Source organism: Phalacrocorax aristotelis, chromosome 3 (genome assembly GCF_949628215.1).
Source record: "Phalacrocorax aristotelis chromosome 3, bGulAri2.1, whole genome shotgun sequence".
Lineage (NCBI taxonomy): Eukaryota > Metazoa > Chordata > Aves > Suliformes > Phalacrocoracidae > Phalacrocorax > Phalacrocorax aristotelis.
Window position 1 is genome coordinate 58,753,176 of NC_134278.1, and position 16,417 is coordinate 58,769,592.

At 43.4% G+C, this 16,417-nt stretch overlaps 1 protein-coding gene and 1 long non-coding RNA gene across 4 annotated transcripts in view; both read left to right on the forward strand.

The window, feature by feature from the left end:
• The first annotated feature begins 7,788 nt into the window (after positions 1 to 7,788).
• Positions 7,789 to 12,494, forward strand: LOC142055761 (uncharacterized). The gene is made up of 4 exons (XR_012660034.1): positions 7,789 to 8,090; positions 9,074 to 9,177; positions 11,233 to 11,280; positions 12,258 to 12,494. It is a non-coding gene; the product is annotated as an uncharacterized LOC142055761 (long non-coding RNA).
• An 815-nt stretch (positions 12,495 to 13,309) lies between these two features.
• Positions 13,310 to 16,417, forward strand: part of TPD52L1 (TPD52 like 1) — a 57,377-nt gene continuing 54,269 nt past the window's right edge. For all 3 annotated transcript variants that reach the window (XM_075087557.1, XM_075087558.1, XM_075087559.1), the window contains exon 1: positions 13,310 to 13,432. In XM_075087557.1, coding sequence (XP_074943658.1) covers positions 13,414 to 13,432 — 19 coding nt within the window. In that variant the 5' untranslated portion in view covers positions 13,310 to 13,413. The remainder of the gene's footprint in view (positions 13,433 to 16,417) is intronic.

Genomic DNA, 16,417 nt, shown 5'->3' on the forward strand with positions numbered 1-16,417 from the left:
CACAGCTTACACAAGGTGGCAAGAATGTCCCTTAAAAGAAATGAGGTGATTGTAGCAGGGGTGGATGCACAAGCACGCAGACTTGGCGAATATGCACCACTTATCCAAACACAACATGGCGTTAAGTACATCTTAACAGTGACTCTTCTACAGACCTTTAGCTCACATCTAGCTGCACAGAGCAGGATTCAGTTGGCTGAAAACAGGCTCTGCCATTTCACTTCAGGTCTTGCAAGGAATCTCACCTGGCCTGGAGCTGCTGCTCCCAAGTAGCAATGGCCTGACATCAGGGCTCTGCTGCACCTCTCTGCTCTACTGAGGCATCTCAGACTCCCTGGGAACTCCCAGGTGATGCTAGATGTTTGTCTGTAGGTAACTGCATGCTTTCCATGCAGCATAACTCAAGTGCTTAAAGTTAAATGTCTAGTAGTATTTTAGATATCCTAGGGTACCCTGCGTGTCCCAAGACGCCACTTCACAGATGTCCCACATGCCACCTCATGTGGGTATCTCAGGTGTTCTGGGACACCTAAAATGGTTCTACATGTGCATATTTAGGCATCTTAGTTGCCTTCCTACATTTAGACACCTAAGTTTAGTTGTACGCCACCTGGTGCAGAAAGATATCATGAAGGATTGAACTCAGCTCTTGTGGCTGCAGTTCATCTGAACCACTCTAGAGCTCTGTGTCAGCATGGCAGGAACCCATGCCTAGAAATGCTGGGTTTCTACATATCCTTTAGAAAGTCCTAAAAGCATAACGACTATGGAATTGCCCTGCAGGAAATAAAGACTCAATGCTGTAGCAACAACATAGCAACACCTCACAGGAAAGAAAGATCAATTTATATTAAAATAGTCTGATTTCAGTCCATCACACTGTGATATCCACAGACACCAGGATGTGTGTAAGCAGTCTGCTGAGCATTGAGGCACTAAGGCGCTATGTCCAGGCAGCCTGTCTGGGATTGCTTGCAATGACATGGGAGACAAGGGGCATCAGGTTTGGAGCCCCTCCTCACACTTCCTGAGTTTTTCTTAGGAGCATGCTGATTTGGATGTCTCTTATCACATCTTTCAGAAAATTACTGTGGTTTATCTCTCTATCTTGTCCACCCTCTGTGAGTCCCCGGGATTTAGTCATTGTCTCCATTTCAGACCTGCCACCTGTGGGTGTCAGCAACACCTCCCATAGCCCTTCTCCTGTTGGTAGTTTGCTCTCATGCATTCACACTGGCTCTCCATTCATATCAATATAAATGTTTTTAATACAATTTTCCACAGCCCTGGAAGATTCCTGAGCTTCTCTTTTCTAACGAATTGTAGGCACTTTGGTACCTGCTGGCAAAAATGACACTTAGCTTTTGTGAGCCTTGGGTTTTATTCCCAAAAATCTCCCAGGCTTCTGGTGTATTTCAGAACAACATATTTCAGCAACGTATTACAATAAATTTCCCAGTTTCCTGGCCTAAAATTACAAATGAAGTCTACAATTCACTTACTTCTATGCAATTCTAGCCTGAGCCTACCTTTATATTCTCTCTCCCTGTTTTACTGGATTCTGGTGAACTGTCTGGTGTGCCTTCCCGCTTGCTCAGCCTCCATCGTTCACCTTATGTTATCCCTTTTCATCCCAGACGAACTGGGAAAAAGGCTGAGAGGGAGGGGAAGAGGCACTTTCTATTGATATGACAGACAGAAATCTGTTTAGCAATGGAAAAAAAGTATTTATTTCACTTCTAAATAATCTAAATGCTCTCTGTGAGTTGTCATAATATTCTGTCACCGACTGTCACGTTATGTATTTATCAAAGACTACCTCAGTGGCTAATCAGAACTTTATTGGTTATAATAGAGATGTCAGTTGACATCAGATAAAGACCTTAATCCAGATTCTCTATGCAGCATTTACAGTTGGGACCAGCTGCTAAATTTCTCCTGAGATTAGGAGCACAGTGATCAATGCCAGGCAGCTGATATGAGGTTCAGTTCCACAGATCCCTGTTATGAGAAAGTCATGATGTTTGAAGCAAAACTGAGCTGTGGAAGAATCACACAGACATTTTTAATTCGTATTCATACGAAGAAAATAATTTTCTGCACATGATTCCATCAGAGAGCATGTTTCATACGATGCTAAGCATTGAAACATAACTTAAAAAAACACACAAGGTTTTTATCTTCATTCTTACATTCTCTTAGTTACAGATGGAGGAAAAATACTTCATAGTAGGAAAAAAAGAAAAACTATTCAAATACTTTATTGTCAGATCATTAAGATCATTTGGAAAGTAGTCTCAGAACCATTAGAAAAATCGTGAAAATCTGCTTATAAAAGTGGAAATGTAAGATTTCGAAGTCAGATTAAATCACTAAAGAGCAACCTCCCCAGGCCTTTTTATTGGCTAGAACTGTCTTCTGCTGCAGGCCTGGCATGACATCCAATTCCAGGTGCTATGGCTCACATGAAGGTAAAATAAACACATAGAATGCATTCCATATGATTTGGCGTGTTCCTGGTACAGCTCACGCATTGTTACAGTCCGGAAGAAACCTTAAGAACATCTGCTAGTGTCATGAATGAATGGAATGCATCTCACTCAAAAGACATATGCAGCAGTATGTTTTATTGAGGTAAAAGAATAATTTGACAGAGTTCAATCAATTTAATGGACTTTAATGAAGTTTAACAGGGGTTTGCCAAGGCTCAATAAGTCTGATAGCAAGGTTCACCTTATTAATTACTGCATGGAAGAAACATACAAAGGAAAATTGAGTTAGAATCAAGTTAGAATGATTCACACAGAGACTGGAGACACAAAGAGTAAGGAAGACCCTCCCATTGAGTCACAAGGTTCAGAGTGGATCCCCTTGCTTTCTAAACTCCTTATGGAGTCTAGGGGCAGCTAGGTCCCATCTTAGTCTGACTTGGACAGCGGTTTATGTCTAATGGAATTACCTATAGAAAGTTTATAATGATGGAGTAGCTACATGGAATAATAATGTTTCATTAACATCAATTCAGAATGCTATCAGTCACTTACCAAGGATCTGTCGTGAGTAAGGGATCTCTCCACCTTGAGCAAGGAAGGATCTCTTAGTCTCAGGTAAGGATTCTCAATCCTTGAGAGGCATCCCTGCTCAAGGGAAGAGTTACCTGGCGTGCAGTCCATCTGCAATTCAGGGAGAGCTCAAATTGGACTTATCCAAAGATCTGCCATTAGTAAAAGGTCCCTCTGCCTTGAGGCGACCTGGAGAAGTGTCCCAGCTCAATGGGAGATCATTGCCATGCAGTCACACTGCCTAGCAGGGAGAGCTCAAAGAAGGCTCACTTAGGCTGTCACATTTATGGAATAAAGTGGTTGGCTCATAGTCAAATCACATGTGATGGAAAGGTGGGCATGAGACTCTTTGTACCCACAACCTTCTTTGTTCCTTGATAAATTAATCTTGAAAAAGCCACCTGCTATTCATGCGTTAATCGCATGATCAGTGTTCGAAGCTTATACACATCAATGCTCACTGTGTCACTCTGGTCCTTTGTGGGTTTTCAGGGAATGGATTGAAACTAGAGGAGATCTTGGCCTGGCTAGAACTCAGGCCTTTGCCTCCTTAGAAGACTGTATGAAACCACTGCTAGTTTGGTTAAGGGGTCAAGTGCACCCATCACAGCTGGACCAATAAGAAAATTCTATTTTGCAGAATTGTGTTCTCTTAATAGAATCTTATGAATCAGCAACACATGTAAAGCAAAATACTGTCACAAAGTAAACGCACACCAATGTGAGAAAAATAATGTAGTGCTTCTTACTTCCACTGCCCTCAGCCCCAGCCCTGTCTTCTGCTACACATGATTTCCTTGGCTACTGAGAAAGGAAGAGGAGAGAGGTTTTAGGAGAGGTTTCAACTTGATATAAGAAAGAATTTTTTTTACAGTGAGAGCAGTTAATCACTGGAACAACCTCCCCAGGAATGTGGTAAGAGTCCCCATCACTGAAAGTTTTAAAGATGCGATTGGATAGGCTGCCAGGTAATCTAGTCTAGGATCACTTTCCCATGAAAGGCTAGACAAGATGATCTTCTGAGGTCCCTTCCAACACAGGCTGTCCTATGGTTGTGTGGTTGTATGAATGAATATTTAGTTACTGTAGCGGGTTGGCACTGATGTAAACACCCCCACCACATGCCAGAGTATCAGTCAGAGGAGCACATGGTGCCTCTGCTCAAAGGCATACAAGAAAGGGTGGAGTCATTAGGGGTAGGAGGTACAGGAGAGGACTTGTGGAAGGGAGCTTTGTTGGACACACTATTGGAGAGGCACTCTTGGGAGGAGAAACTCTGTGCTGGAGGAGATATGGCTCTGAGGGACTGTAGCCATGGGTGAGCCATGCTGGGGCAAGGACACCCCACAGGTGAGCTATGCAAGGGCAGGGAATCCCCTAAGGGGCTGCAGCTGTGGGTAACTCACACCAGAGTGTGGGCACCCCCAAGGAGATGCAGCCTCTGGAAGAACCCATGCTGGAGCAGCAGAAACAAGTAAGAAGCAAGGAGAACTGGAGGAAGAGACTAAGAAGCAACCAGTAGCAAAAAGAAACTATTATGCACTGACCCCAACCTCCTGCACCACTCATTGCCTCACGAAGGGGGCTGAGTGTGATGTTGGACTGAAGCTGAGTCTGGGGAAAGAGAAGGAAATGTGTTTGCCTAAGTGTTTGTCTAGTTATCTTCATGGACTTTTTTTTTTTCCTCAATATCCAATTGGTAATTAAAAGTAATTAAAAGTTTATGTTAAGTACATTAAATTAACTGAAATTCTCTGAGTTGAGACTGTTTCGCCCATGGCGAAACCTGAAAATAACAAGAAGGTTTGACCAGTGAATAGTGTTAAGAGACTGCTTTGTGCAGCCTTTCACTGTGACCATGATGACGTTACTTGGTTTCCCTGAGCTGCAGTTTCCCATTTCTAAAATGAACATATCATTCAAAAGAGGCATTGTAAATATATTTTATTCTGCGATCCTGAGGTGAAATAGGAAATCATCTGACAATAAAGTGTGGGAAGACCCCCAACTTTGGAGAATTTATTTATGTTTTTTGTTAAGTATTTAAAAATATTTGCAGAGCCACAATGGCTGGGCTGTGCATGTGCTCTGAGGGTCATTTGGGGCATGCAAATACAGATAGAATTGAAAACACAAATTAGAACAGTTACAATTGTTCCTTAATTTCTTCTAACCCTCATGGCAATGAGCTAGCTATTTTCAAGACCTTGCCTAATCTAGCTCACTAAAATTCATTTCATGACCTCCTCCCCTACCCTTTTGAAATACGTGTCTTTAAATTCATCCCCATTTTTCTAAAATAGTATTCTCTTTGGCCACCCTGTACGACAGCTCTGTTGAACGGTGAATTTTAACTCTCTACATTTCCAGCCCCATCTGTTTTGTCACAGACTCATTCTCTTTACAGTGAGCCAGCATGCCTTCGTGGTAAGCGGGAACTAAGCCTTCGCAGTCCCGTGCGCCACATGGAAAAGCCCTGTTGGGTCTGTCATCTAAAGCAGGCTGAAGTGAATGTTACTTGCTGTGCCTATGGTTCCAATAGCTCCATATATTGGAAGAAGGAAACGTTTCTTGATATAAATATACAGTTAAAGAACTGAGTGGAAGGACTGGCTAGACGAATATAAACTGAAGAAAGATTTTAAGTGTGCAGAGATCCTGCAGTTCATTCTCCAGCAAGTCTCTTTCAAAGTCATCCTTAATTTGAGGCCACAAGTTAGCAAAGAAATGGAAGGTTGACGTTATTCCCCTCACTAGTGTTGCACATGAATCTATACTGTGTGAGTATGGTCCCAAAAGTCTGGCTCTTTCAAAGATGTCAGGCTTCCTGAAAAGCATGTGTCCCTTCAGCATATGATATCCAGACACAGTATCTCAAAGAACCACAGTTATGGTTTCCTCTTCTCTGTTTTTCACTCCCAAAATGGAAAATGTTTTGGTTCTGTAATTGGTACCTGACATGGTTAAATATACAGAAAAGACCTGTACTCTGCTACTCAAGATTTCAGTCATACCTCATGAATATCTAATCTTTTAGAGATTTACCAGTGATATAAACTATTAAACTAGAACAGTGTTGAAAAGAGAAATGTATAACCAAAGGCACAGCCTAAGAATATACCAAGATTAAAGTTTTACTACAAACAGAATTTTAAGATAACTCAGTAGGCAGCATCTGCAGAATGAAATATTTCTATGTGCTAGATTAAAAAATTACGATTTTTCTTTTAATTTGGCATACATTTTTAAAGGCAGGTTATTTTAGTGCCTTTGGACATTTGCAACAAGCAAATTATAAGAACTTAAAAGAATGTGAGGAAAGGTAACTGACTGACTGGCTGAGTTCCTTACTTTTTTGGGGGGGTCTGAATTTTTTCTTATTTTTTTTTAGCAATAGAGTAACTAAAGTGTGTTTAAGGTAGCCGCTTGTTCATCTGAACTTACAAATTTAAAATGACATTCATAAATGGAGCACGCTTTGATTGTTTATTTTGGTATTTTTCTGTAAGAAGGTTCATACCAAACAGGTATTTACATAAACTCAGTCCTGTTGCTGCTTTAAACAGCCGGTGGGACTGTGAAATACGTTTTCTTACAGCTGTAAGTGGAAGATGCTGCCCCTATCTAACAGTGTTTTCATTTCTTTTAATGTAGTTGCGCTTTACAATGTATTTCAGGAAAGGGCACTCAAGGAAGGCAGTTACTCAGCTCACTCTTCCAGCATTAATCAGCTTCTCCCAGTGAAGGGTCATGAAGATGATGACCAAGAGTTATCAAGAGGTTTTGCAGCAGAACTTCCAAGAAATCATGGAAAAAGGTGTTTGAGACTAACTTGACTTTCCAAAACCACTGTCGCTCTTTTCCCAAAGGTGAAAAGTCTGATTCTTTTCTAACAGGAGTGGTTTTAGGGGGTGGTTAAGTCCAATTACACCCATACCAAGGTCTTTCAACACCAAACTCTTCAATTAAATCACATTCATAGTGTCTTCTATGTACTGTAGAATATCAGACAGAATATTTCTTTTCCATGGTCAGTAAAAATATATTGGACTTTTCAGTTCAAGTGAACATAGTGGGAGCCAGCTTCAAAAGAAACAAGGACCTCAACTACCAGGTTATTAATCTGTGGAGCTCTCTGCCATTGTATGCCTCTTAGAGAGCTCTAAAATTTGTGGGTCCATGGAGGCCAAATATGTTCATGGAAGAGACGTCCACTGAGATTCACGTCCCTGAATTAGAAATGGTTGGAGGCCGGGAAGTGTAAGGGGGAAAGCATAGTTTTAAATAGTGTCGTGGTTTAGCGGCAGCTCAGCCCCACACAGTCGCTCGCTCACTCCCCCACCGGTAGATGGGGGAGAGAATCAGAAGGGTAACGCTCGTGGGTTGGGATAAGAACAGTTTAATAATTAAAATTAAAAGAAACAACAACAGAAATGCAATGTAAAGGAGAACAACGAGAGGCGCAAAGCCCCGGGGGAGGGGGAACGAACCGCCGAAACAAACCGCACGCGCCGCAGCCGCTCGCCGACCCGGCGCCGCGCCGCCCCCGCGCTGCCACTGGCCGCCCCCCCCCCCCCATACTGGTCATGGTGTCACATGGTATGGAATGAACCTGCCATTGGCCAGTCGGGGTCAGCCGCCCCCACCACGGCCCTGCCCCTCCCAGCCCCCCCTGCCACGCCACGCGGCAGAGCGCGGGAAGCTGGAAAGGTAGCCGACCCCCACAGTGAGGAGAATTAACCCCTTCTCAGCCAAAACCAGCACAAATAGCTATTGTGCTAAGGGGATCTTTCATCTGCGTCTTTCCTCCGACCCAGTACAGCTGTCTTGGGTTCACATATCTTCAGAACGCATGAGAGAAAAATGTCTTTTACAGCCTTCAGGCTATATCTGAGACCCATGTGCGGGAGGGAGACAGAAGGACCTGGGAACATTCTGTGCTTCCAAGAATTTAATATTGGATATCCTAGTGCCAGTATAGACATCCCCAATGGTGATATCCCCGTGTTCCCAAAGCTCACCTGGCAGGTAATGTGTCTTCACTCATATCAATATCTATCAATTTCAATATAGAGTTGGAAAGTATTACAGGAGCTTGTATGGACATACGTGTGTATATAGTAGATAGCAAATGGTGGAGATAAATCTGTTACTTTATCCCTTGTGTAATAACAGCTTCATATTTCAGAGAAAGGAAGAAAATATCTTGACTTAAATGTTGCAGCAAAGTGCAGGTGGACAGATGAACTGAAAGCTAGGCTGGACAAGGCGGACATGGATAATATTGAACTGCAAAGAGTGTTACAGCTTTGTTGATAGACCTTATATCTAAATTACTAGCCCCTGTGAGATGGGGGAGAGAATCAGAAGAGCAAAAGCAAGAAAACTCATGGGTTGAGATAAGAACAGTTTAATAATTAAAATAGTAATGATAATAATAATGATTATGATAATAATAATAATGATGATGATAATATAATAAAAAGGAAAAAAAACCCACAAGTGATACAACCCCTCACCATCCACCAACTGACGCTGCCGGTCCCCAAGCCGTGATTGCTGCCTGCCCCCCTCCCCCCCCCCAGCCCCTCCCAGTTAACATACTGGGCATGACATTACATGATATGGAATATCCCTTTGCCCAGTTTGGATCCGCTCTCTTAGCTGTGCCCCCTCCCCTCCCGGCTCCTTGTGCACCCGGCAGAGCACGGGAAGCTAGACATGTCCTTGACTAGTACAAGCGCTACCCAGCAACGATTAAAACATTGGTGTGTTATCAACGTTATTTTCATACCAAGTCCAAAACACAGCACTGTGCAAGCTATGGGGAAGAATATCAACTCTATCCCAGCTAAAACCATGAGACAAGGTAACGTCTTTTCCTTTATCTAACCTACGTCATAAGAGTACGGAGCCTTAGAAGAAAATATGTGCAACTTTCAATAAATGCATTAAATTCAGCTTTCTTTGAAGCGGGTGAAATTCTCATATTTAACATATTCCCTCTACAGACTTCCTTCATGGGTTTTTGGGATGCTTTAGGCAGAGCCACACATTTCATCCTACACAAGCACCAGAGGAAAATCGAGTTAAAAGTGTTGCTTACTGTTAAGAGGTAAGGTCTAGTGCGCATAATATTGTTCTTCAACAATATAATTGTATAGTTTAGCTTAGCATTATTTTTTATATTGTTATGTATTGTTCTAGTACCTTTCGACCCATAAAGCCAGAACCCCACTGTGTGAAACTGCAGACCAAGCTGAAGTCCCTGTCTATAAAACCTACAATGCAAGTAACATTTTCTCTCTGTTGCATGCTGTAGTAACACTGACATTTCACACTTTGTAGTTATAAATTGCAAGATTGACCTAAACATTAAGTACACATAGAATAATAGATGAAAATCAAAAGAACTTACTAAAGGCTAAAGAAAAAACTATGAAATAATATTGAATGTATTCTATTTTCATTATGTCATTCAAAAATTGGAACCCACAACACGCCAAGAATTGCCCGTTTAGCACAGAGCATTTAGCAAAGAACTCAAGGACTTCTGAATGGAAGGAAATAAACTGTAATGTCCGGTCTGAACACATGACAGTGTGGTTTTCCAACCTTTTAATGAAGCAAAAGAATGGATGGCCTTTCCATGCATGGTGTATTACTTGAAAGTTTTAAGCTGCCCATTGCTGGGGGATCTAACTTTTTATCCCAGCTACAATGTTGTGCTCACTGAGGCCTGCCATTTCTCTTACAAAATGCATGTATGCATATGCTGCAGTTCACACTACTAAACAATCATTCAGCCTGAAGGACAAACAATTTCCACTGGTATTTCATGGTTCTTAGACAGTGTGCACTTGTGTCACTTATTCAGTACAGTTTTTCCCTGTTATTTTCCATGGAAATTTAATACGAGTTTAGGATACTCCACATCATGCCTTAATCTCTATCGGCAAAATGCATGCCCAGGGAGATCCACTGAAGGCTGACACTAGATTGAATGGTGTCACTTTTGGGTTGGAGGATAAAAACCAGTCAGTGTAATGCCATAAACATAGTAAATGTATTTGATGCCTTTTACTATTGTATTGTGAAAATGGTGTAACATGAAGTGTACAGAAACACATAAGTATTTAAAAAATTTAATAATTTGGCTTTTGTTTTGTTCTACCTGACCTCTTAAAAAAAACAAAAACCAACTCTAATTCCAGTATGATGGGAGAGACAATGACCTTTCTCAGGTGTCCTGGTTTCAGCTGGGATAGAGTTGATTTTCTTCATAGTGGCTAGTATGGGGCTGTGTTTTGGATTTGTGCTGAAAACAGCGTTGATAATGTGGAGATGTTTTAGTTGTTGCTAAGTAGTGCTTACACTAGTCTAGGACTTTTCAGCTCCCCATGCTTTGCTGGGTGCACAAGGAGCTGGGAGAGGGCACAGCCAGGACAGCTGACCCCCACTGACCAAAGGGGTATCCCACACCATATGACATCACGCTCAGCATATAAAGCTGGGGGAGGAAGAAGGAAGTGGGGGGTGTGTTTGGGGTGATGGCATTTGTCTTCCCAAGTAACCATTACACGTGATGGAGCCCAGCTTCCCTTGAGATGGCTGAACTCCTGCCTGCCCATGGGAAGGAGTGAATTAATTCTGTGTTTTCTTTGCTTGTGCATGTGGCTTTTGCTTTACCTCTTAAACTGTCTTTATCTCAACCCATGAGTTTTCTGACTTTTACTCTTTTGATTCTCTCCCTCATCCCACTGGGGGGAGTGAGAGAGCAGCTGCGTGGGGCTTGGTTCCGACTGGGGCTAAACCACGACATCGAGCAACAACTAAGCTGCTACGATTTGATCCAGACCGTTCAAAACAGAAAACAAAGCCTGAATTATGTCAATGTCTTCAGACAGAAAAGTGGAACAAATTCTCTCACACAGCAAATTCATTGAGGAATCTCACCAAATCAGTGGTATATGTGAACAATATGAAAATAGGTCCTACTGTATTGTAGGTAGAAAATGAATCCGTTACTTTACAATTAAATGAAATAATTTCAATGGGATATTAATTTTATAACCAGATTTACCTTCAAATAATGATTTCCTAACTGTATGTTACAGGAGAGTATTAATCTGTAAATGACTGGTTTCTTTTTCTGTAATTTCTTTTCCAGTAAGAAGCTGAGATGAACATGTTACTATGGATCTCATAAAGATTATAGGTTTGTTTACCTAAAGATATTTGTGGATCTCTTGAATGTAGAACTAGTTTTTGTTGATTGCCAATACTTGTTAAGTAAAACACTGCGTGGGTTTTCTTTACAGAAGAATGAATTTCTGGTGTGGAAAAATAAGTAATATATACAAATGTCAAGAATAAATCAAATACAGCATCTAAAAATTTAGTAATTTTTTCTGTTGTTCAGCAATGTGAACAGCATATGACCCTGTAGGATTTCTAATTATGCTTCTGCAAAAACAGTGTTGGGTGTTCAGTTTTCATTATGTTTCATAGAAACTCCTTAGACTGCTTTAAAAACCTCTGTCTATATTTTCAGAAAAGCACATGGTTCTAATTACTGATAATTTTACAGGTTGAGAGAAATTTCTCAGCTTTTTCATGCATTTGTAGCTGGAGTTGGGTTTGGGTTTTTCATGTAGAAGTTGATGGCATCTCTGAGCTCAGATCTTGTCATGGTAGGATGTCTCTTTATTTGAAATTATACAAGTACAGGAATTCATTCTTCTGACAACCTCTGTTCTGCTTTCGCAAGCGGTAAATTCCAGCCTAAGGAGCTGTCAAATCACAATGAAGAGAAGCTTGCTTAGAAAAAAATTATCATAATTCATGTTTTACAGTAATTCAAATTCAAAATCACCAGCATGTGTATTTTAAAGCAAAACATTATTAGATGTATACAAATTAAGGCTGCCTTAGTCTTAGTTTTCTGATTGGTTAGAAAAGCAAAGTTGAGAAATAAGTGAATTTGACACTGCTATGTTCTACAATATTTTATGGAAAAGAACTTATTTTCTACCTGTAAATATTATTTTTCTTTAACCTTACTGCATAATAATTTCCTGTTGGATTTGTTTTTCTTCAACAAAAGTATTACCTCTTTGTATAGCTTCACAAACGAATACCAAGACTTCCTCCAGCTGACTTTACTCTCTTGCTTTGTTATCTTTAATATTACAGGCCTTGAGAAGCTCTGCATCCTCAGCGTGTCCCAGAAGGCATTCGGTAGCATCATATACACAAATTAGACATGGTGTTTGACTGACGAATATATGGATGATCAGCCATGGCAAATGCAGCATTGCTAAAATAAGTATCCTGAATCCTTCCACAAGTGAAGTTAACACGTACTGGTAACAAAGCATGGAAATTATGTTGGTATGAGCAAAATGTAGACTAAACCTGCACTGCACTGTTAGCTACATATTGTCACCCCAGCTTCCAGTGGCTTGTAGGATACAGACCTAGGTACTGGGAAAAAATTCATTTTTACATAACCTGCTAAATATCCACGACAGCATAGGCACTGTCAGCATTCTCTTGAATGTACTCCCGTGCTTCTGACATAGAAGATACTACTTGAAACCCATGGGAACTCAGGTGGGCCAAACACCCGCTCCCTTCAGGCACTGACCGCTTCACCCTGCCACTGTGACACGGGGTGCGCCTGTTTGCTGCGGCGGGGAGCGTGGTGCCGCCGGCGCCCTGGGGCTCCCTGCTTCCCCTGGGGAGTCGGCCCAGGTGCCTGTCCTCGGTGGGGAACGGCCGTGACATGGCGAAGGACGGCGAAGAACCACCAGGCCGGGTGCTGGCTGGGGACAGCTTCAGGGCTGAGGGCTGGCCTGGGCGGGGGGCACAGGCACCACTGGGCTATGGGAGAGGGTCGCCGACACGAGGTTTGTCCTTGGGACACTGGGGTCTTCTGCGGCGAGGTAACACCTCCGACCACTGCTACTTTTGACCCTTCAGCTGGAAGCTTTGTACTCTTGCCTCTGAGTCCAGTATTTAGATTTTTACAACAAAAGAAGCAGGAGAGCCAGCAGGCGGCGGCCGGGCAGGCGAAGGGTGGTGAAAAGGCGTTCTTCTTCGCGGTCATCCCCCACGCCCCGCACGCAGAGCGGCCGTGGCGGCGGGGGTACCGCCGCCCGCCCCCCGGCAGGGCCGGCCCTGGGGCGGGCACCGGTGCGCGGCGGCGGCGCTGCCCGCGCTGCCCGGCAGGTGGCGCCGCCCGGGCCCCGCGGCGCGGGGGAGGGGAGCGGCGGCCGTGGCCGCCTGGCGCGGGCTGTCAGCGCTCGGGAGCCGCGGGTCGGCGGCGGACGGCGGGAGCCCCCGCGCCATGGAGCCGCAGGCACAGGGTGAGTCGCGTCGGGATGGAGCCGTCGGGCGTGGGCCGCATGTCCCGGGGACGGCGAGGAGAGCCTGAGGGGGAGCCGGGGCGCCGCCCGACCCCCCGGCGAGGCGGCCGGTGAAAGCAGCGTCTCTCGGGGTGCCCGTGAGGGGCTCCCCGGCACCGCGCTGGCGGTCGCGGCCCCGCGCGCCTCCGCAGAGCGCGGCAGAGCCCGGCCGGCTCGCGGAGCCTCGGGGCGCCCTGCGCCCCGGCCCGGGCGCCCCTCGGCTGTCCTCCGCTGAGTGCCGGTGGGGGTGGCGGCGCCCGCTTTCTCCGCCTGCCGCTCCCGGGCGCTTCGCGGTCCCGGAGCCGGATCGTAACTTTGCGTGAAGTTGGTCTCGGCGAGGGTGCGGAGTTCTCGTGGGCTGCGGCTGAGCGGTGCCGGCTCCCGCCCGGCGGCTGAGCGGTGCCGGCTCCCGCCCGGCGGCTGAGCGGTGCCCTCGGGACGGCGCCGCGGGGCGGCCGGGGAACTCCGGGGCGCCTCCAGCAGCGGCGGCCCGGCTTACAGCTGAGCTCTCCGCCGAGACCGGCTTAAAGCGGGACGTGCCGAAGCGTTTCTGCGGTTTCGCCTGCACGGCTTCCATTAAAGCGAACGCTTTCTTTTTCTCTTGCAGCAGTCACGATTAAGTGAGCTATTCTTCTCTCTCTGGGTAAAGTTAATTGGCTTCCAAAGAACGGAAGAAACTTTTCATGCAAGGTTTAGATGATGTTTGGGCCAACCAAAGGTATTTAGCGTACGCAGATCTTGATCATCTTTATGGTCTTGCTTATATTTTCTGAAGAACCTTATGACTTCGCCACGCACGTCCTGAAGTCAACAGTCCTAAGCAGGTGGTACAAATATTTCTGGGAAAGCAGAATGTTTGGGCACCACTTCGTGTCATCTATAAAATAGGGAGGTGGGGTAAGGGGGAGACATATGCTCATTGAAATTAACTGACAAAATCGCCTTCCGGAAGAGTTAAAAACTGTCCTAAACAAATACACATAAAAGAGTCAAATGCTGATTGCAAATACGGTTGTACGTAAAGGAGTACATTAGGAAATTTGAGTTCATGGTGCTTGTGAAGGAGAAAGCCTTTCCGGCAAAAGCAAGGTGTACGTGCTGTCCTAGTGGATACGTGGCTGAAGCTGACTGGCAAAATAAATAGATCTGTGGCTCAGTTCCTGGGGTTTTATAAGTCAGTATTAAGACTATAGCGTAAGACTGTTATTTAAACTAATTTTCCAGATACATCTGTACAAGTACTATGGTGGGAGCTCCTGTGCTTTAAACAGGAACTTCATTTGGTAAAGGATTTGATCGTTTCTTGATTGTAGAACTGATGGAAAACAGTATCTGATTCTAATTAGCCAGAAAGCGGTATATGTGCATGTGAATTTTTTACATTCCCTGACTAGTAAGATGAGCAATTACTGAGCCAATAAATATGTTTTGCTAACGTGTTTTTGGTGGCAACTCTGTTACTGCCAGAGGTCTTAAAATTCTTCTGGATGAATGTCCATTGGCTAGTGAGACAATATAAAAGCATTTTGTATTGCTTAATTTTATCTAATTTGGGATGCTTTGTCCTTCATTTTTCTGCATGCAATGCAGGAGCTCAGGAGCTTTTTCTTTTTTTTTTTTTTTCTTCAATCTTGAACTTATTTGACAGACAAATATGGGACTTTTCAAGGCTGTACTCAGTTCTTAAGTTACTTTTTTTCTTTTGTTTCTCACCTGTGTGTTTTATTTCTATAGTTTCTCAGAACAGCCTGTCATTACTTAAAAAATACCTTTCTTTGATACCCTAGCGGTACAAGCTAAGATCTGTGTGGTAGGTATTTGCATGCCAGCAAGCTTTTGTTCCAAAACGTCCCTCTTTCCTTCTAGGCTCAGTTCAGTGCCTGCTACTGCAGTTACGGAGCCTTGCTGGCAAAAAGAATTTAACGTGTACATGTCTAATGCCGTTGAATTCAATTAAGTATATCTAAGCACTGGCCCGAAATCTGAAGTTTTCAATCCCACTATGCAATTTGCAGAACATAGTTATAGGAGGTTACTAACAAAACAATAGCAAATTTGCTTGGGGAAAAAACCCACTTCAGGTATCTGCTTAAGCAGCAGGAGAAACACATATACATTTTAATGAGTTGAGAATTGCTTCTAAGGAACCTTTAGATGCCCACAGAGGAAAGAATCCTGAATGGTTTGTTCCAGGGTGCTCTGCTGGGAGTAAAAGCTATACATTTGAAAGCACTGTTGAATTCCTCATATTTAACACTAAAGATTTTCTTCAAAAGGACTTTTCTACATAATTGTGGTGTTTGTGCCATTTTATATTGTCCTGAAGGGAGGCTATGCCTAAGTAGATCAATTTCATTTTCAAGAAATACAAGTATAAAATGTAGATTTCTTCAGAGCACAAAAGGAATTTTTGTCAGTATTTTTACATAGCAGCATGAATCAACTTTATAAATCTTAATGCAACTGTTGACAAAAAAAGGTATTACACGTAACTGTACCAAGGTACTGCATAGAGGTCACAGCTAACATCAGGAGTTTCTGTGCGATTGAAGGCACAACATAACATATGTCCATGACCCAAAATCTGCAAAAGTTAAATGCTCTGATGTTGACCTTAAAGCAGTAGGGAGATTTCATGGTCTGAAACGGAATTACTGTTATACTTAGGTATATTGAATATTCCTTGCAGCATTCATGCTGATGAGATAGTCTACCAGACAGAGAATAATAGCAATTAACTTTCAAATATTTTCTAAAGAAATAACTGTTCAGTGTAAACAAATTAATATGTGTAATAAAAATCATAAATTGTGCTTTACATAGATTGTGCCTTTAAGCCTCTGGGTGCTTTTATCTTTGGTCACTTTTTTCTTCTTAATGGTCCCAGAGCTAGCTGATCCCAGGAACACACCAGCCATACTTACGCTAGGTGCTAAAAATTCCATA